The following is a 22804-nucleotide window of genomic DNA, read 5'->3' as shown; positions in this document are numbered from 1 at the left end:
TCAAGTGAAGCCCTGCAAAGCTCCCTTGCAGAGTGGTGGTACCATTTGGGCTTCCTCACTAGCAGAAAATGCCACAGATATTTATCAAATAAATACTTTTAAATTTATTTGAGTAGCGAAGAAAATCCATCTGTGCTGCTTTCATTTACTCCCCCATGCAACTGATCAATGGTATATAAATATACAACCCTGAGTCTAATGTTTTTGGTTAAATAATTTCTATTCAACTGAGTAGGTTTAATCAAGGATCCCATTCCAGCCATCACTTCTGGCTTCCCCTTAATCTTTCAAAATGCATCATGAATGCAAGTCAAAAGAGTGAGACTATTTGCTAAGTGGAGGAACCCCAAGCATGGATATCACTCAGCCGGAGCTCATTGCACGGATGCACTGTCCCTAATTCCCATTCTGTGACGTAAAGCCTCTAGATCAGCAGCACTGAGACAACACCCAGTCACAGAGAAGCCCAAAGAAGCCTGTGCCCCAACCCTTGCACCTCAGGGCAGTTCATCTCAACTGTCAAAGTCAACACGGCAAGGAACAGTGTCAGGTGGGTGGTCCCCAGGGAATGGGGGACACACAATTCTTCCTAGCACAGCAAGTGATCAGCTGACTGCCCATCTGACCCACAGAAGCAGAAGTGTCATCCTTGGACATGTACTCCTGAGGTTGGTTACTATGACTCCTCATTACAGCTCCACATTGTACTTACTTGGAAGTGTTTTCAAGTATTCCTTTGACCTCATTCATTTCTTCCTTCCCAAAGTAAACAACGGTGAGATGAATTCTCCCATCCTGTTGGATGCACATCTCCCTAGAAAACAAAACACACATGTGTCTGGTCCTGTTTTCACAACAACATAAAAGGTCTAAGAATACCTATTTTGTTAAGTGCAGAAGGTTCTTGAAGCAAACCGAGTGAACTGCCAGAAAAGCAGAGATGTACACCAAGATGCTTCTGGCTGGTCATCACAACCGCCTGCATTTGTATTGGTCTTACCAAGAAGACAATGAAATGGAAACGTGCCAGCCTAGGACATGAAAACACAGGTGCAAGAGGACATGGGTCCAATCTGCCACAGGTTTAGCCCATGGGGCAACCTAGTGTCATGGAAAGGGCACTGGGTCCTTACCTTTCTTTGCCAGAAGTCTATTTAGGACATAAATTCCATTTTCCAGATAAGAAAGCTAAAGTCCAGATAGGGTGAGGCTAGCATCTCTATCTATGACCTTTCTTGTATCTGCCCAACATAAACTGTCTTAAAAGTTGAATGAACAAAGGTAAGAAGACATTGTTTCACGTAGGACTCCAAGAGCCCTTCCTTACACCCGAGGGGATGGTGAGGCAGGAGCCAGGTTAGGGCAGCTCGCCCTTCCCAAGCAGACACAATCACCTTCACTGCCCCCCATTCCTCCTCTGTGACTCAGTATCCAGGTGCCTGGCACTCATATTGTGGGGCCCTGAAGGCCCTTCAGGGGTCCGACCTCTGGCTCTGGACTGGTCCAGCCCTGCTTTCTCCACCACAGCTGATTTATGTATCCATGTCCTGTTCTCTGAACAGTTAACACATACACTAATCTGGTAAAATACTCTGCTGAGGGTTTACCACATAGACATATGTAATATGTGCAAAAATCATGTATAGATATGCCTATATGAATGTATATGTGAATATACACATGTGTTTATGTGAACATGTGTGTGCACATATGTGTGTGTGCATAGTTTAAACAGGAGTTTTCTGAAAGCAAGTTAATGAGAGAGTCTACTGGTGGAATAATATTTTGTGATATTTTGACAGTTTACACATCTTTCCTTTTTCATTCCTTTTGTCTCTATATATTCACTACTTTCCTTCACCTCCCAAACCACAGTCCACATCACAGCTTTCCAGAAGTCCCTTAGTTCTCACTGTAGACCGATTTATTCAGTGCTTTTTATAACAGCATCAGAGAGGAGTAACTGCCTACCTGGGTTGCTGGGAAAAATCCAAAGATGTAGGAGATATGGTTCCTGTGCTCCAAAAACTTGGGAAATAAAATGAGCTCAAATAAAATAATGACACCTTGTGGCACAGTTAACAAACACACAGAACTCAGAAAGCACGGTAAATCCTATCAGCTGGAATGGCCAGGGCCTGAAGGATAGATAGGGTAGAGGAAGAAGAGAAGTCCAGAGGGAAGAGCTTTCAGGGAAGATGATACTGACCCAAGGCTGGAGTTAGCAGGGCTCATCCTCGTCACAAGCTTGGTTCTGAGAATCTATTTGTTTCCCGTGGAAGAAAGGTAACAGCTGCCTCTGAAACCTGATGGCAAAGCTCTTAGACACAGACAAGGGATCAGGAACAGAGGCCCAGCGTGTGACAACGTGCTTCAAACTGAGAGCTCCCTCACGGACCCTGTCCCTGCAGATCGATTCATCACCTACTGACAACAAAATCTTCTGTCCACAAAGGATCTCTTTTGCAAACCTGCCAGATGATGCTTAATTTTTTGCCAGGGGAGAATGAAAGCACACACACAGCACCAAGCACCCCCAAAACAGTGTTTAAAATGGCATGTGTAGTTGGAAAAAAAAAATGTATCCCAGAATCAGCAGAGTGTTACCTGCTGAGCCTGAATAAAAGGCATTCTTGTTTTTCTAGTAACATCTTTGTTGGCATTTTAAAATCATTTGAAACAGTTTCTGTTTTCACTCTTCCTTCAGCTGAGGCTTCCCAGAAAGGCAAAGCAGACTTGGTTCTGGGGTGCTCCTCCACAGTTCCATTTCTTGTACTCATTTCTTCCTTCCTTCCTTCAATGGACAATAACCAAGCAAGCAACACACTGTGTGCCAGATGGTCTACCAGGGGTCTTTTTTTTTTTAATTTTTTTTAAATTAATTAATTTATTTATGATAGGCACACAGTGAGAGAGACAGGCAGAGACACAGGCAGAGGAAGAAGCAGAGGAAGAAGCAGGCTCCATGCACCGGGAGCCTGACGTGGGATTCAATCCCGGGTCTCCAGGATCGCGCCCTGGGCCAAAGGCAGGCGCTAAACCGCTGCGCCACCCAGGGATCCCTACCAGGGGTCTTAAACAATGGATAAGACATTTCTGCCCTTGGTAAGTTCTCTATCCACCATACACAGTTAAAACTACCTATAATACAACAAAAAAAAATGCTCTACAAGAGAACAAGCACAAGTGTTATGGAAACACCATCGCCAACCTGTCTGAATGATATTGTCATATTTATATTTTTCAAAGAAGCTTTACTAGACTCCATTCCCTGGAATGAAGTGTGCGAGGAAAGAGTGTGTATGTGGGTGACTATGCACATGAAGATGTGTGTGTTTTGGTGTGATTATTTGTGCCTGGTTCCTTCGAGCCAATGTTGGTGCCCTTGGTAGCATGTCTCTGTAACAACCATGGTAGGGCTGTAACAAAGAGTATGGAGTGAATCTCAGGGAAACCCAACTTCCTAAGAACTCTTCAGGAAAGCTCTTCATTTCACATGGATGCTTTGTATTAGCTCCACAATCCTTCGTGGTCATTCTAACATCTCAATCTAGAAGCCTAAAAATTCTGTTTCTTCACAAAGACCTTCTTTTTTTTCTTCTTCTTTTTCAATTGAAGTATAATTAACATAGTTACATAGTTTCAAATGATCCAGCAATTCTGTACATTATTCAGTACTCATCATGATGAGTGTTTTCCTAATCTCCTTCACCTACTTCATCCTCTTCCTCGACCTCCCCTCTGGCAACCACCATTTTGTTTCCTATATTTAAGAGTCTGCTTGGGCTTTTTTGCTTGTCTCGATTTTCATTTGTTTTGTTACTTCCACATATGAGTGAAGCCATGTGGTATTTATTTTTCTCTGACTTATTTCACTCAGCATACCATTCTCTAGGTCCATCCATGTTGCTACAAATGGCAAGATCTCATTCTTTTTTAATGGCTGAATGATAGTCCATTGTGTGTGTGTGTGTGTATATATATATATATATATATACATACACACACACACACATATATACATATATATATCACATCTTTATCCACACTCATCTATGGATGGACATTTGGTCGTTTCCATAATTTGGCTATCATAAATAATGCTGCAATAACTATAGGGGTGCATGTATCTTTTTGAATTACTATCTTTGTTTTCTTTGGGTAAATATCCAGAAGTAGAATTACTGGGCCATATGGTAATTCTATTTTTAAGTTTTGGAGGAACCTCCATATTGTTTTCCAAAGTGGCTGCACCAATTTGCATTCCCACCAACAGTGCACGAGGGTTCCTTTTTCTCCACACCCTTACCAATACTTGTTGTTTCTTACGTATTTTATTTTAGCCATTCTAATGGTGTAAGGTGATATCTCATTGTGCTGATTTGCATTTCCTTGATGATTAGCGATGCTGAGCATCTTTTCATGTGTCAATTGGCCATCTGTATGTTTTCTTTAGAAAAATGTCTATGCAGGTCCTCTGCCCATTTTTGGGTCAGATTATTTGTTTTTCTGGAGTTGAGTTGTATAATTTCCATATGTCTTTTGGGTATTAACCCCTTACAAAATATGTCTTTGGCAAATATCTTCTAATAAATGAATTCAGTAAAATCACAGGATATAAAGTTAATATAAAGCAATCTGTCATGTTTCTATACACTATAATGTAGCAGAAAAAGAAATTAACAAACCCATTCACAATTGTGCCAAAAATATATATCTAGGAATAAACTTAACCAAGATGGTGAAAGAACTATACTTCCAAAACTATAAAACATTAAAGAAAGAAATCAAAGATGACACAAACAAATGGAAAGATAGTCTATGCTCACAGATAGGAAGAAAACTAGTATTCTTAAAATGTCCATACTACCCAAAGCAATCTATATATTTAATGCAATCCCTATCAAAATACCAAGAGCATTTTTCATAAAACTAGAACAAATAATATTAAGATATGTGTGGAACCACAAATAGCCAAAGTAATCTTGAGAGAGAACAACAAAGCTGGAGGTACAATTCCAGACTTCAAGCTGTACTACAAAGCTGTGATCATCAAAGCAGTATGGTCCTGGCACAAAAGCAAACCCATAGATCAATGAAACAGAATAGAGGCCAGAAATAAACCCATGATTATATGGTCAATTCATCTTTGACAAAGCAAGAAAGAATATCTAATGGAAAAAAGACAGTCTTTTCAACAAATGGTATTGAGAAAACTGGACCAGCCACATGCAGAAGAATTAAACTGGACTACTTTTTTACACCACACACAAAAGTACACTCAAAATGGATGAAAGACCTAAACGTGAGACCTGAAACCATAAAATTCTTAGAAGAAAACACAGGTGGCAATTTCTTTGGTACTGCCCGTAGAAACATTTTTCTAGATATGTCTCCTGAGACCACAGAAACAAAAGCAAAATTAAACCATTGGGACTTCAACAAAATAAAAAGCTTTTGCACAGCAAAAGGAACCATCAACAAAACAAAATGGCAACCCACAAAGACTTTGTCTTTTTAAGATATTTTTTTTTTTTCTGGGAAAACAAACAGTTCCTTCCCCCTGAGGATACTGTGCCACAGAATACAGGGACTAATTAAGATATATTTCCAGTCAGAAAACATGTATAGCAGTCACTTTTACAGTTGCATTTTTATTTCTCAAGAGACAGAAAGCATATCATGGTCTTTGAGTTCTGTTGCTAAGCCGGACAAATGCACTGTGGAAAGAGCTACTTGACCATTGTTTACACACTCCGTCCAGAGATACGGAAAGAAGCTCCCATGATCTGCCCGAGCTGTGGAGGTAGCCAGGCACGTGATCCAGGCTTCCTAAGGACCAGCCTAGTACTTGTATACCTCAGGTTACCTTGGCAGGGTGAAGGACGTACTTATGAAATCTCACAGCATTGGGTCTTGCCAGTCTAGGACTCTAGAGCTGGATGGGTTTGTGTGACCTGGAGGAGGATGGAAGAAGCCTCAACACTCCAAATGTAAACTGGCCATGAGGAAGGACTGTTTAACTTGCATTCTTGATGGGACCAGTCAGATGGGACTGAGCCATCTGGTAGACTTGGGGCTGGGGGAACCCAAGGCCTATTTGGAGGAAGCGCTGGATTCCCAGGGAGAAAACACATCCTAAAGTAGGGTTTCTCAACCTCATACCACTGACATTTTGGACCAGAGAATTCCCTACTGTGGGAGGAGCTGTCCTGCGCATTGCAGGATGTCTTGCAGTATCTCTGGCCTCTACCTGCTGGATGTCAGTAACACTCCCAAGGCCCCACTCAGTTGTGACAAGCAAAATGGTCTTCAGACCTTACCAAATGTGCCAGGGCAGAGGGTACAAAATACCCACCCTGGCCAGAACTACTATCTTACGGAAGAATCAGGTTCAGTAAAACACCAGAGTTGTCAGAGGGGTGCAAGACTCTGAAAACACACATCCCCAGGATTTGTCCTGCTCTATAGTTGGCTCCTATAGACTCACGGGGAAGTTCTAGAGAGAAATGGGGCTGCAGAAAACACAGAAAGGCTCTCTTTACAGAAAACATGATTATGAGGGGGTATTAGGAGCTCCAGCCAGGACCTCTAGGGAGTTAATGTGGTGGTGTTGGCACCATGCAGGCGGCACTGGCAGCCTCTGTGGCATTAGCAAGTGCCAATGACTTTGGCTGTTGTCAGAAGCAGTGTGTGGGCATCAGGCAGCTGATGCCTGGGTTAGTCAGTGGAAGCTGAACTTGTATTTGAGCATATGTGAAACATTCCTGAGGATTCCTAGAAAGACCAGGAGGGCACAAAAGGCTGGACATCTTGCCACAGAAGGTGACAGAGACAGAGAAAGAAAATTGTGTTTTAAGATTTTATTTATTTGTTCATGAGAGACACAGAGAGAGGCAGAGACATAGGCAGAGGGAGAAGCAGGCTCCGTGCAGGGAGCCCGATGCAGGACTTGATCCCAGAACCCTGGGACCATGACCTGAACGGAAGGCGGACACTCAACCACTGAGCCACCCAGGTGCCCTGGAAAATTGTATTTTTATATAATTAGCAGTAGCTGTTTTTATACCTCGGGCTAAGCGGCCTATGGAAACACAGATTCAAATATATTTACTGAGCAACTTTGTGGTACAATGCAGTACTCTTATTGGAATAAGATTTTGAGGATCCCTCGGTGGCTCAGCGGTTTGGCGTCTGCCTTTGGCCCAGGGTGTGATCCTGGAGACCCAGGATCAAGTCCCACATCAGGCTCCCAGCATGGAGCCTACTTCTCCCTCTGCCTGTATCTCTGCCTCTCTCTCTCTCTCTCTCTCTCTCTCTCTCTCTGTGTCTTTCATGAATAAATAAATAAAATCTTAAAAAAAAGACTTTAAAATATAATTATTTATGGTGCCTGTGAGGGGGACCAACCACTTAGGTCGGCCTGGGATTCTCCAAGTTTTAGCACTGGTATCCCAGGAAACTTTTCAGTCCCAAGCAAACTGGTACAACTGGTCACCCTACCTGCCTCAGGGACCAGTGTACTGGAAGGAATGGACAGCTAAAGAAAGTAAGGACAGATAGATTATCTGCAGCAAAGATCCAGAGGTGTATCAAGCCCAGAGACTGGGAAGATTTGAGAGGAGGGAGAGGGGTCTCAAGGAAGAGGGAGTATCCAAGCTGAGCCCTAACAGGTGAGTAGGCTCCACGCAGGTGAGAGAAGCAGAGAAAGGGTTTTCTTGGCTAAAGAAGCACAGATGCCAGGAAATTATATCACCATTCTTTCCCAAGTCAACTTTCTACTCAAATATATCAGGGATGAGAAGTCTATTATTTACTTTTAATTATGTCCTGTGCAAACGAGATAATATATACGGAATGACCCATTGGCTTCCAAATGTTACCTACAGTCTACAATGACAACAGAAGGAAACTGCTTATAGCCAAAAGACACTAGACAGGAGGAACAGGTACCAACTGAAAAGGGAAGGGAGAGCGACTGGGGCCTCCTGACATTTGGTTTTAAAAAATAATATTCTTTTTTTGGTTTGGTGGTTCCTTTCCCCCTCCCCTAGCCCTGAGCAGAATTCCTGGATTCCACTGCTTGACTAGCCCAATCGGTGTTAAGCAATGAGACTGATTTTTGACTCTCAACCAAGCAATCATGACTCACTTTCCTGGTTGCCCGTTTCAGAAGAGCAAACGGATTCATTTCCAATTGACCATTTCCTACTCTTGGGTAGATGTTTTCACATAATCTGTGGCTCAAACAAAAGAAGAAACACCTTCTACAAGGTCCCCAAATAGAAACTTTTCTCTGAATAAGGTGAATGATGGAAATTAGTGTTTCTTAGATATATGAACCATAAAACTTTCCTGGGTGCCACATGGGTATAGAGAAAGGGCCCGCGGGAGAGGGAGAGGGGCCTGAGTGGGAGGGAAAAAGATACTGTGGAAACTACATTAGTTTTCCTTTTGAAAAACAGACAACCAGGGCCCTATCTCAACCACAATGCTCTATGTGATGATGACCTAAGGTCTTCCTGTTATGCCAGTTTAGCCCTATCCTCAGGGCTCAGTTCAGTTTCTGCAATCCATAGTCATTGTTTTTAAAAAAATTCAGAAATCTCCAGAAACATCTCAACAGTTCTAGGCAGAAAAGGGATTAAAATATCACTAAAGAAAATTTAAGTAAAAGATGTCCCTGATCCTGTCTGAAAATACCATAAATGCGTTGGGAGGGATGAGAGAAAAGTCAGAAGAAGGAAAGAAAGAACATTAAAACAAAATTAACTACCAAAGTCTGAGGAGAATCCTAGCAACATGAAAAAGGGTTCACAGACCAGCTGGAAGTAGTCAAAATAAAAAGCAAACTTGAACTGGGAAAGACTCTAGAAATCATAGAAACATCATTTGCATAAAAATATATATATTTTTTTTTCTGGGAGAGGCTAAGAGATAAGGACACAGAGGCAATCTATAGCTTTGTTATTATGGGTTTCTTCCTGCTATCACAAACTACACCAGGAAACAACTGACTAGTTGAGACCTACAACACCGAAACCAAGGGAAACCAGACCGCCAGAAAAGCAAACGTGAGAATAGTTTCAAAGGCAAATTAGGTGATTAAAAAAAAAAAAAAAAAAGAAGTAGAGCAGGAGAGGAGGGGGTAGATTTAAGTTAATATGCTGTTGGGCAAAGGGGGAGCATCAAAACAAGGCTTGATTTTAAGCAAGCTCACCCAGATGCACTCCTATTTCTGGCTACAGGTAAAGGGATCTGAATGATGGTCCTCCAGACCCACCAGAGGTCCATGGGGCATTCACGGGAGATGACACAGCTCCTGGGGACTGAGGGTGCCCCACGGGAGATGACACAGCTCCTGGGGACTGAGGGTGCCCCACGGGCCAGGACCACACACAGCACAGAGATCCGGCCTGCCAGAGTTTTTAAAAAGCCATCTCTTGTGAACAACGATGAACAACGATGGCACCACAAAGTACCCCCCACAGTAGCCAGACCAGAGCTCCAGGCTGCTCCTGCCAGCTGCCTTCCTGCTCCTGGAGAGGACAATACGATAGCTTTAGCTTTGTTATTTCTTGTAAATCTTAGGATTACCTCTTATTTAATGCCCTCTACCTCTCCAATAAAGGTCTTTCAGGTCTAGTGCTGGGAGAAAGCTTTTCGCCTTCTTTTCCTTACTGAAGGCTGAAATAAACCAGCCCGAGTCTTCCCCTTGTCCCTTTGTCTGCCAGGAAGTTCAGAGCTGGCATTTTTGACAATCTGCAATGGTTACCCCTTAGTTCTGGCTTCCAGGTTTACCTGTCCTCCATTCTGCATTGTTGGTAAGTGTCTTTGTTAGTGACCTTTATAAAAATGGTTTTGTTAAATTGGTATTTTTCTATAGACACAAATAATTTTTTAAAAAATTTTTATTTATTTATTCATGAGAGACAGAGAGATAGAGAGAGAGGCAGAGACACAGGCAGAGGGAGAAGCAGGCTCCATGCAGGGAGCCCGACGTGGGACTTGATCCCAGGACCCTGGGATCACGCCCTGAGCCAAAGGCAGACGCTCAACCGCTAAGCCACCCAGGCGTCCCGACACAAATAATTTTTAGGATTAGTTAAGATGACTCAAATAATAATGAGAATAAATATCTTAGTTCATATACTCCATGTACCCAGGAATCAATTCCGTCCCCAGGGCCTGGCCCTGACAGAGTTCTGGAATATAAAAACTTGGTCTTTGGTTCCCTGCAGATTGTACCCATGCCTGGCCATCACCTTAGTAAGCTGATTTCTCTGACCTAGTCTTCCCTAGGGGGCCATTCTCTCTGGGGAATTCCAGGTTCTACATCTATTTCTATTGTCTAAGAAGGCATATTTGTTATAATTCCTAGCCATTTGGCTCCTTTGTAGGTGAATAGTTAGCAAACTGATGCTGAAGTGAAAAATAAAACAAAACCCTAAATCTATCTGTAATAACCAGTGTCAGAGCTGCAAGAGAACCCATCTGGAAGGTACTTTGAATTTACAGGAAATACTAAAGCCAGCTATATAAAGCAACTTGTAAAAACTCCCTCATTCAAATGCCATCAGGACAAAGAGTGTCTACATTTCAAAGGACATGCACTGGAAGGATAATGTTTTAAATACATTAATCTCAAACTGATCATTGCAAACCCTGTACCAAAAATAGTGGCAAATGGCAAGTCTTGCTACTAATAAATGACCAACAAACAGCACATAATCTTCACATGGAAGACAAGAAGACAGTGGAAGACACAGAAGATTGTATTTTTGCCTCATGTGGCTCCCACCTCCAGTCACTCCCTCCAGGAGACTGGGAGAAGCCACCCAGGCAGAGAGAACGTGGCCCAGGGGAACGGCTGGTCTGGGGGAGACAGGGCCCAAATCCCAATTCAGGATCCTGGTGAAGGAAGAACCACAGTGGAGTATGTGGTCTCTTCACCTTATGTGGGAAGTAGAGAGGGACAGTAGGACTATCCTCATTATAGTTTATGAACGAACCCCTGCAAATAATAGGGGGTGGGCAGAAGCAAAGGAAAAAAGATGATCATAATCAAGATCCTTCTTTTTTTATTTTTATTTTTTATCAAGATCCTTCTTAAGAGTGGAAAGAGGAGAAGGGATGGGCGATGCTGACACTCAGTTGAAGCATCTTCTATGTACCCTTTGCAACACACACACACACACACAGCCAATCATTAAACAGAAGGCCAAAACCTTATCTTCTTTCCTCTTTTTGATTTGTGGGGGTGGAATGAGCTGCTGAAGACAACAGGTACAGGTAAGAGAAGTAAATTCACGAGGCTGATTGATGTTTCAGGCCTCAGTCCTTCACTGAGGGCCAGTTGTGAGAGCCAAATCATCCTCTCCTCAGGACAAAGACTCATCCACCACTAGACAGAGTGAGCCTAGCACAGCGCATATCCATGCCAGGGTGCAGAAAAGCCACGGGAATTAGGAACCTCCAATGAAGGTCACACAAAGCCTCCACTGAGTTCCTGCTCTCCTCCCTCTGTTCCTGGAGACTATAAATAAAGTGAATAGAACAATAAATCCCCTGCCCTCAGAATACAGCCAGGAGTGGGACACAGACAGTTCTCCATCAAGACAGGAAGGCAGCCAGGGAGAATCCATCCCCTACAAGGTCAGAGGGAACAGTCTGAGTAGCCCTCTGTGCGCCAGGCAGAAGGAAGATAAAGAGCTACCTCACAGCAACCGTGTCTCAAGAACAGTATCAAAACTAAAGGAAGAAAGAAGTAAGAAAGCAATAGCATTCAACAGTAAATGAAAAACCCAGTCTGAAAGAAAATACAATTCAAACAGAAGAAAATATCTTATACATTTCACAATTCCTTAATAAAAATATGAATTCAATAAAAAAGATAATCCAAGAAGAAATGACAAAAAAAAATTAAAAGGCACACTCTGTGCTGAGAAAATAAGATGCAGCCCAAACACACAGAAGTACTAAACTAAACACAGCATGGGACAGAATAGATGCATCTGAAAATCAAATTGCTCATCTCAAGGAAAGCCTTATGTGAGAGCAGCTAAAAGAGTAGGCATTAAGAAATAGAAGCTAATGCATAATTAAAACACCAAAAAATTTTCCTGACATGAAAGAATCCACAAAGCAAAATAGAAAACTCAATTAAACATAGGAAAAATATGAGCGAGAATAACAGACACGGTGATGAGACATATCCTGATGAAGCTACTATGATTCAACACTCGGAGGAATTCTTCAGGCACTCAGGCAAAAGCCAGTCATTCTTAAGAGAGACCAAGTAAACTTGTCCTCACATTTCTCTATGGCATCATCAGATGCCAGAAGAATGTCTCCAAACTCCCAGGAAAGAAAGTGTGCCCAAGAATGGTAAGCCCACCAAGTTATCCTTAAATCAAAATGACTGTGAGTAGACTCTCCACTCTCAAGCACTCACAACCCTTCTTGAAAAAAATTTCTCATTCATTTGGGGAATATAAATAATAGTGACAGGGAATAGAGGGGAAAGGAGAAGAAATGGGTAGGAAATATCAGAAAGGGAGACAGAACATGGAAGACTCCTAACTCTGGGAAATGAACTAGGGGTGGTGGAAGGGGAGGGGGGGGTGGGAGTGACTGGTTGGCGGGCACTAAGGGGGGCACTTGACGGGATGAGCACTGGGTGTTATTCTGTATGTTGGCAAATTGAACACCAATAAAAAATAAATTTATTATTAAAAAAAAATTCTCTCCATGGACTCTAACCATGCAAGACCTCTGGGCTGCAGCCACTGTTGTCAGAGGGCTGCTGATGGGTCCATGCAATGTACATACAGACTCTGAAGCCACAGAGCAGAACACAAAGGCTGCAACCCTGACAGGGTAAAAGTAGTAGACAGCCAACACCCTGGAGGATGGTAGGCGGGAGAGGGAGAAAGAATGACCATGCTGACTTCCTCTTCTTGGGGTGACTTTTCTCTCAATCCAGTCTAAAGTGAGAATATGCAGCAAAAAATACACAATAATTCCAATATTTCCTGTTATGCAAAATCTTTTTTTTTTTTTTTTAATTTTAGAGGGATCTCAGAGGCACCTGGGTGGCTCATCTGGGGAAGCATCCAACTCTTGGTTTAGGCTCAGGTCATGATCTCAGGGTTGTAAGACTGAGCCCCATGCACTGGGCTCCACACTGGGCACAGAGCTGCTTAGGAGTCTCCCTCCCTCTGCATCTCCTCCCCATACACTTTGTGCGTGCTTTCTCTCGCAAAAAAGGTAATCTTAGAGGGATCTCTTCAGAACTTATACTCTCTCACAGTAGAGAAATGTTTTCTTAAAGATCAGCAATTTCTTCAGATTATACTTCAGATTCACTTCTATAAATTGAGTCAGGTAAAAATGTAGTTCTTCAATTAAAAACAGTATCTAGTATAACTCATGTTGTATTAAAGAATTTCTAGCTAGCAAGTTATTCTTCTATCTGCATATATTCAAAGAAAAGTACCTATGATACAGTTCAATTAATGTTAAAAATGGCTAATTTGGGGAGGCAGGGCAAGGAGTGGATTTTTAAATAATTCATTCCTTGTGTTCTGTATTATTTAAATATTGTATAAAGCTATACATCTCTTTCACAAATTAAAAATCCACATTTAAATTATAGTGGCCAAAAATATCTTCTGTTGAATTTTTAAACAAAACATAAAACATATGGCAACTACATAAAAATTTACAAAACAGAATTCAAAAGAAGAAAACAAAAGTCATTCATCATGCCATTTGAGGTCCCAGCCAGAGTCAATATCTGCTAATCTTGTAAAAGAAGGGATTTCATAAAGACAAGGTCAAATATTTAATAATAGACCCTTGTATTTTTTTCCAATACTTTTAGGTTTGTATTAATTCTATTTAATTATTTAATGGACCAGCGTTTACTCTGAGTTTTGGTATGCAGTAAGAATTTAATATTTTCTGCTGTTTGATGAGTTGCCATACACTGAACAGTCCGTTCTCTGCTGGCTGATGTGAAATGCCACAGAATTAAATCCTCTCAAGTTTGCATACCCTTTCTTATTCCATTTTTGCAGAGACCCAACACACTCAGAAACCCCTAACATACAGACTCCCCACCAGCTTCTGCTCTAGTGTCCTCTGTCCTGAGTAGCTTTCTTTGTGACCCATTGCCCCTTACTTTTACTTCTGCTGCAGCTCCCAGCTCTGTTCCAGGAGCTTTAAGGCCACACGAATACAGACACCACCTCTAGAACTCATCTTCTTGCCTGGTCGAGTGTCGAGCACACATAGGCCTTCCAAATATCCTACCTAAGTAGTAAACCTTCCCACCCACCTTCTCCTGCCTCTGTGCCACAGTAGACATTTTACTGGTTTTTAAAACATTAACTAACATTACATTTCATTTCACCATCTGAATTTTGGAGACTGGCAAGCTAGTCATTTTACCTTTTTCTTTTCTTTCTTTTTTTTTTTTTAAGATTTTATTTATTCATGAGACAGAGAGATCAGAGACATAGGCAGAGGGAGAACAGGCTCCTCACAGGGATCCCCATGTAGGACTCAATCCCAGGACCCCAGGATCACAACCTGAGCCAAAGGCAGACACTCAACCACTGAGCCACCCAGGTACCCCCATTTTACCTTTCTCAACAATATTTCCCCTCTAGTTTTAGTCCTATTGTTAAATACATGCAATCCTCATGACACTAAGGCAATAGCCAATCATATATAACCTAGAGAATCCTGCTACCCCGGGGCCACAGAGCCCTACAAAGGACCAGGCAGACACTGCTTCAGTGTAAGCACGACCTTGCCAAGCTCAGCAGGCTCAGTGACTGGCCTTCATGACCAGCTGATGCAAATCTCCTGGCCCTTAATCTGGCAAGCTCTAGGCAGCTTCCTAGCCAAAGAAACTTACTACAAACTAGAAATGGGCCTACCCACCGCTGGAAGCAATGCTTTGACTTAACGCCTAGTGCCGACCACAGGTTTAGTCCTTCTTGGGAAATCATGCTTGATCAACCAGCAGCACCCTGCCATCCCAAAGAGAAGGCAGGGGACACAGAGACACCAAAGGAAGGCTGCAAGAAGCCAAAGTTCCACAGACACACTTCACTACTGGAGCTAGAGAACACTGTTGACACTGGAGTGATGGTGCCCAACAGAGCATCTACAAACTGGGAACAGATGACAAGATCAGCCTGCCCTACTCTGCATGAGGTCACAATATAAGGCCCAACTCCTAAACCTGGGGAAGGAAAGACAATGGGCATTGTGATGGCTGTCTTTATAGGTCTGAGAGGCTATGATGTCCAAGACGGAATGGATTTGTTCAGTCATTTCCTTAGAGGCTAGAACTAGACCCACTGGGTATGAATTACAGGGAGGTGGACGACAGATCCAAAGAATAGCAAGTTTTCTATCTGGAGTTGCTCAACAACAGAGCAGCCTGCCCAGTGAAGGAGGCAGTTACCTGGCACACACGCACATGTGTTGTACAGAGTACTGAACGTCAAGGATGCTCTGGAGGGATCCTGAACTAAGGGAGGAGCAGACCAGGTGACTGCCAAAGGTCTCTTCTGAGACTATTGGATTCTGGCCCTAAAATTTATTTATTTTTTTTTTTTTAAAGATTTTATTTTTTATTTTTTTAATTTTTATTTATTTATGATAGTCACACACACAGAGAGAGAGAGGCAGAGACACAGGCAGAGGGAGAAGTAGGCTCCATGCACCGGGAGCCTGATGTGGGATTCGATCCCGGGTCTCCAGGATCACGCCCTGGGCCAAAGGCAGGCGCCAAACCGCTGCGCCACCCAGGGATACCCTAAAATTTATTTAGATAAGAGTTCCCCTTCAAATGTAAAAATCTTAAAAAGACTGCACCTAAAATTTTGAGAAGTATCAACCCACACCCTTACACAGCATTACTGGCTTTTTACAATGTGAATTTAATGATAAAAGATTAAAAGTAAATGTGAACGGCGCCTGGGTGCCTCAGTCCATTAAGTATCCAACTTTTGATTTCAGCTCAGGTCAGGATTTCAGGGCCATGATTTACAGGTCAGCGAGGAGTCTGCTTCTCCCTCTCCCACTATCTCTCCCCTCATTCATGTGCACTCACTCAAATAAATAAAATCTTTAAAAAACATAAAAAAACATAAAAATAAGTTATCTTTCAAGATTTATAATTAGACATATATAACTTTTATCTTTATAATAAGCTAGCTAGGTAAGTTAGCTTACCTAGCTACACCGGTGACCGGTGATATGAATGTTAGCCATGATAGCTTATAAAAGCTGATACCGCACATAAAGGGCTTCAAGATACATACGTAAAAACTACATTACTGCATCTGAAAACAAACCCTCACAGGGTGCCTGGGTGGCTCAGTCAGTTAAGCGTCTGCCTTCAGTTGAGGTCATGATCCCAGGGCCCTGGGATGGAGCTCCGTGTTGGGCTCCCAGGCTCAGCAGACGGTCTGGTTCTCCCTCTCCCCACTCTCGTGCTCTCTCTTTCTCAAATGAATAAATTAAAAAATCATAAAAAAAGAAACCCCTCTTTTTGGGCAGCTATAAAAGCGTGTACTTGGAAACTTCTTGGAATAATTCAAAATTTAATCTCTGAGATGTAGTTTTGAATAAAAAATGGATGCTGATTCAATCAATCCTAGCAGCTGCAGGAGCAGGACAGCCCATGCAGACTTGGGCAGCTGAGGGCACACACCCTCCAGCCAAGTCCACGGGTGATGGGGGCGCTGGCCTTCCAGAGTCAGGGAGAGGCCTCCCTCCACTGGTGAGGCAGCGTGGCCTGTGCCGTATCTCAAACCCGACCCTAAACCCAAGCTAGCCCTGGACACAGTAGGCATCAGGCCATTTCTGCAGATCCTGGTGAGAAGCCACCCTTCAGAATTTTTGCTTCGGAAGGTAAATCTGCTTGTCTGGCAGTTTTCTAGTTGCTTTAGGGAAAGGCAAAGGATAATTTCACATGAAGGAAACAGTTGAACAAGAAGAGAAAGGGGCCTTTGTGCTTGGCTGGGGAAACGAGTGCGATGACAGGAAATGATACCAGCATTTTAACACATGCCACACTGAGGAAGGTAAACATGTACCAACCGACCTGAAGTTGTGCATGAACTGCCGGAACTTGTCTACCCGCTTTGCCAGTGGCACGATAACGTTGATGAGTGTGTTGCCCATGTTGAGCTTTTCTTGTTTTACTTTCATGATAGGGCCAAAGGGTCGAAACAAGACAAGTCGCCTGAATTCATGCTTCTGCTCCCCTTTGAACGTAAGCTCATACAGAGTGCCTTTATCCTTCTCTGTGCGGTAGATCCCTGTTGACGGAAACACAAAGGTAGTTTTTAAAATTAACCTTGGCTGCTGAGTATTTTTTTTTTTACAGCCGAGGTCTAGCCCAAAAGGCCTTTTAAAACATTAAATCTCTACATGTAATAAGTATTTGAGAACCCCAAATGCTCCCACATTAAAAATCCCCAAGAAATCAAAATACCATCAATTCAAAATCATAGTTATGAAGACTTCAGATAAAAACTAAAGTTTGTGATGTTGAATACAAAACTATATTTATACCATACAGAGGCAGTCAGAAAATGGACAGTAGAGAAACATGCGAAAGTAACATCGGCTGTGATGTGGAGTTGGGTTGTACAGTTTTTTCTTTTCTGCTATTATCCACACTTCCTGCAATATAATTAAATACTGTAATTAGGGATCCCTGGGTGGTGCAGCAGTTTGGCGCCTGCCTTTGGCCCAGGGTGCGATCCTGGAGACCCGGGATCGAATCCCACGTCGGGCTCCCAGTGCATGGAGCCTGCTTCTCCCTCTGCCTGTGTCTCTGCCTCTCTCTCTCTCTGTGTGACTATCATAAATAAATTTTTAAAAAATTAAAAAAAAATACTGTAATTATTATCTTTATTTAATTGTAAAAGAATGTTAAAGTTATCTGTTAGGAATTATAGCCATTTCAGATAAACTGACCAAAGCAATCTATTTAGAGCACTTCGGAGTGGCCCTTTGGAAGCTTCTGGAAGCACTAAAGCTCATGATACATAAAATACCCAGCACAGTGGCAGGTGCACATCTTATTTAATTCCATATTACCCTTCCCACCTCTGAGAAGCAGCACAGCCAGTGCTCCAGAGCCAGACTACTTGGAATACCTATTTAAGGCCCCCCAAACTGTGTTCTATGCCACGTTACTAGTACTGAAATGCCACAGTTTCATTTGTCAAGTTGAAGTTGTGACCCGTCAGCTCTCAGGATGAGCCTCCCAAGGGCCTGATGTGACAGACTTTTTCCAAAGAGGCAAACAATTCCCCACCACCTAGATTCCACTGCCTTCCTGACATCGCTGGTATTGTGGGTGTTTTTTTCCCCAACAGTCAGAAAAGACTCCCATACAAATCCAACCAATCACCAGCTAGGCTCCTTCACCTTTGACCTCTGACTCCCCATGTTTCCTATTGCAGGTCTCTTCCCTCCTCTTCGCCTAACTCCCAGCTTTAGCTGGAACGCCCCTCCTTGGTCTTGGAGGAGCTGCAAAAGTGCATCACCAGGGCAATAACTGGCTGCACAAGGGTAGTGACAGTTCTCCAGGCCTCTGGCAAGCCACCCCTCCATTTTTCCTCACTCCCTCTACGTTTCTGGGCACTATAGGTCTTCCTCACAAACGCTGCCAGGTTCTCTGCTCCACTCACTGCTGTGTCAGAGCTTTTCATCCTTAGGCCTCTCTGATCCTGTTCAAAGTCTGGATCTCCTTCAGGTGCCACAGAGAAGAGTCTGGTACTGCGGGGTTTCAAGGTAGCCTCATCTCTCACCACCATCTGGAGGGCCTGCCTCAGGATTCAAAATGCGCAATCCGCTGGCAGCCTGCACAGTGACCCGAGGGCCCAAGCGCAGTCACCAGTGGGAGCTCTTGTCTGAAGACCCCCCTTCAACTCCTTGGGTAACAGGGCATACTGCTCACAGGCCCTCAGAGGCAGGGAAGGTGAGAGAGGTTTTGCAGGGCTCATGCTGGAACAGAATTCAGAGTCCCTGCAGGGCCATTCATGGCAGAAAGGAGGGGGTTCGTTTCTCAGGAAGCTCAAAGGACTTCTTTGAAAATGTGAAGTGGTTCCCTTCAAAGTCTGTTCATTCTCTCAGGCAATTAGTACTCACTGAGGAAACAGGCTCTTCCCCACCTCCAACGCTGTCTGCAGCAGCTGGGGAAACCACCAGCTTCCAGGGGTAAAAGGAGGCAGGGAGGGAGGAAGGAGCTGCTCTTGGGAACAGTGTCCACACAGCTCACACGGGCCTACCAGGGGTGGCAGCAGGGCCTCAAGCTCCTGTTCCCGTGTCAGCCGGTGTACCTTCTCTATAAATGTGGGCAAGGCTGCTGACAGTTTAATGTGCAGATAAAAATGTACGTGGGCTGAAGAGGGTTTTTTAACTAAGTCATTTTCTTTTTCGGCATCAGGATAAGAATCACTAACTTTTAAAAATCAGAATCCACAGATTTGAAAGTGCAGGTAGAGATACATGAACCCATCTGAAGAGATTGGCATCTACTTATAAAGACCCAGAGAATATACTAATTCTTATTACAGGGCTTCTCATGAGCACGTCAGAAGAACCGCAGTGGCGGCGCCCGTGTCCTCAGCCCAGTGTGCCAGGCAGCAGCAGGATCGGTGGCCTCAGGCACAGCCCTGCAAACTGGGAAGGCCAGGGTACCTGGGCTAAGCCCACACGCCACCAGTTCAGCTGCTTTCTCACTGTCTTCCAAGTCCCATGCTTGGAAAAAGTTATTACATCAACTTTTTAACATATTTCCCCATACTCTACCTAATTAAATTAATTATGCCTTATAAATCTCATTTAGATCTCTTAATTCCATTTTAAATAAGTCATATAGAAAAATCTCTTGCAGCCTGTGTCCACTAAAGCCCACACCCAGCCTCCACCCACCACACCCCCAGGCACACCCTCCCACACCTGCACACTCTCAGTCTGCTTGTAACACAAAGGACAACACCTCAATGGATCACTGTGCCTCCTGGAGATCTTCAGAGGTGGAAACACTAGGAGGTTGAGAAGGGCAGAAGCATTCTGAGGCAAAAATGGCCTATCAGCTAGCCAATGAGCTGGCATGCACCAGCATGTCAAATGCAAAGCAAACTGGTTTTGCATAGGATAACATCATTTTATGCATTATGCAAATTAAAGATCAAAATAAAAACTTTGGAGCTAGTTGAGATTTGGGGCTAGATACCCTAATTGGCACCCTCTTTTCCTCTCTTTCTCCCCATAGACACTATGTTTACTTTGAGTTTGGTGTTTCCACTTCCTGAGCAAGCATCCTAGTGCTCATCTTCTGTTATTCTAGGGGACCAGGCTGTTCGTAGGATGACCCACTAGGGGGTGACCCCTCCAGGCATCCAAGACATAGCTCCACGGTCTGCTGCTGATGTCTGCTCCTTCAGCAGGTGAGGAGCTAAGCAGACATAGGCCCTTCTCGGCATCTTATCATCAACATAGGATCTCAGAAATCAAGAAGCTGGAGGTTAAGGGGGTACCACTCCTTACCCTCACACTCTTACTTACCCTCACTCAGTGAGTGTACACAAGTGTGGCCAATGCTGCCTGCTGATCACAGAAGGGTCTCCACTGTCATCCCTGCCTTTCCCACCTTCTCACATGGAGCCTAGGTCAGGTCTCTCAGCAGGATAACTACAATCCTCTGCCAACCCATGTCCCACTCCCAGGGCCCAATCCATCCTGCACATATGGACCTCAGCTTTCCTACAGTACTGTTCTAACCCTGCTTTTCCCTCACTGGCTTCTTATAGCCTAGAGAATAAAGTATCAAGACCATGGCCAGGCCTTTAAGACCCTCCATACTATGGCCTCAATCTACTGTCCTAATTATAGGTCTTGCCAGAGGCCTCATGAGAAAGATGGGCTCTAGTCGTGCATATACAACTGCTCTTCCTCCTTTGAGAAAGTGGAACCCTCCTGCAATGCTGGTGGGAAAGTAAAATGGTACAGCCACTATGGAAAAGAGCTTAGCAGTTCTTCAAAAAGTTAAACATGGAGTTAATCACATGATCTAGCAATGCCATTTCTGGATATGTACCCAAAAGAAATAAAAACAGAGACTCGAACAGATCCTTGTACACACGTTCATACCCCCATTGTTTACAATATCAAAAGATGACAACAACCCAAACCTCCATCAACCGATGACTAGATAAAACATGGTAGATACACACAATGGACTATTACTCAGCCTTAAAAAGGAAGCAGATTCTGACACACGCTACAACATGAATGAATCTCAAAGACTTGTGCTATGTGAAATAAGCCAGACACAAAAGGACAAATACTCTATGGTTGCATTTATATGAGGTGTCTATACTGTCAAACTCCTAGAGACAGCAAGTAGACTGGTGATCCCAGAAGTGGTTACCTGGGGTTGGGGGGGAAGGGGATGGGGAGTTAGTACTTAATGGGCCCCAAGTTTCAGTCTGACATGATGAAAAAGTTCTAGAAATGTGGGCTGTAATGGTAAATATGCTTAACGCCATTGAACTGTACACTTAAAAATAGTTAAAATGGCAAATTTTACATTATGTATACTTTACAATAATAGTGGGTCTCCCCTGAAGAGGCCTTGAATTTTCTTAAGACACACTTCCCCACCAGTCTACCTTTTGTCTCTTAAGCTGAACTCCTCCTCTGGGACCCAAAGTGGCCATTAAATCCTCCAGACACCCTGGTCTTCAGAGGCTTTTATTTAAGATTTATTTATTTATTCATGATGGACACAGAGAGAGAGGCAAAGACACAGGCAGAGGGAGAAGCAGGCTCTCTGAAGGGACTCAATCCCAGGACCTCAGGATCATGACCTGAGCCAAAGGCAAATGCTCAACCACTGAGCCACCCAGGTGCCCTGGTCTTCAGAGATTTTAAACTTTTCTTTGCTGACCTATTTTTTTCAGTTTCTCAGGACTCTGGAGATCATCTAGTCCAGCCCTGTTATTTGACAAGTGAACAAACAGAGTCTCAGGGCAGTTGTGATCTATCTGCCTGTGCCCACCAGACTTTTCAGTGACTGCCTGGAACATACCCCACTCTGAGAGGTTACTCCCTAGAAGTCACTTTTCATATGCAACATTAGCAGCTCAAAGCAGGGCAAAGATGCAGAAGCATGAAAAACAGAAGTCAGAATTAACAATATAAAGTTCATTGTAAAAACCACCATTTGGCCACACAGATAATTTTCACATCCACCCTTGGGACTTTTCTTTTACGCTCACTCAACAATTTTAATCATCTAAATTCATAGTCTACAAGACATTCAAAGTAGTAAATCTTAAGAGGGAATCTTCATAAAAAATATTTTGAACAACAAAAAAAGAGTATATGAGGAAAGAAAATCTAGAACAGGCGGAAATGCTGACAGTAGTGCACAGTGGCGTCCTGACAGGGAGGGAGAGGGAGAGGCCCAACATTATTTGTTTTGAATTTAAATCTCTGAGACACCCAATACAAAAACACTCTACCCATGTAAATTGCCTTCGAAAACGTCACTTCACTTTAAGAGTGTATCCTCCTTACTCTGTACAAGGAGAAATAGAGAAACACCTGAGAAAGACTTCGCTCCTAATAGTAATTTTTTTTAATTTATTTTTTTATTGGTGTTCAATTTACTAACATACAGAACTAATAGTAATTTTTAACTATTTTGGTGCATCAATGATTTTCAGTTAGAAAATCCTGCTCAAAAAAAAAAAAA

At 43.2% G+C, this 22804-nt stretch overlaps 1 protein-coding gene across 26 annotated transcripts in view; it reads right to left on the bottom strand.

The window, feature by feature from the left end:
* CSGALNACT1 (chondroitin sulfate N-acetylgalactosaminyltransferase 1) overlaps positions 1-22804 on the bottom strand; it is a 327543-nt gene that overhangs the window by 27246 nt on the left and 277493 nt on the right. For all 26 annotated transcript variants that reach the window (XM_077849411.1, XM_077849415.1, XM_077849413.1 and 23 more), the window contains 2 exons: positions 17129-17345; positions 713-814 (listed from right to left, as the gene is read on the bottom strand). In XM_077849411.1, the coding sequence (XP_077705537.1) occupies positions 713-814; positions 17129-17345 (319 nt within the window). The remainder of the gene's footprint in view (positions 1-712; positions 815-17128; positions 17346-22804) is intronic.

This window comes from Canis aureus, chromosome 15 (assembly GCF_053574225.1).
Source record: "Canis aureus isolate CA01 chromosome 15, VMU_Caureus_v.1.0, whole genome shotgun sequence".
NCBI lineage: Eukaryota > Metazoa > Chordata > Mammalia > Carnivora > Canidae > Canis > Canis aureus.
This window is presented reverse-complemented; position numbering and strand designations above follow the sequence as displayed.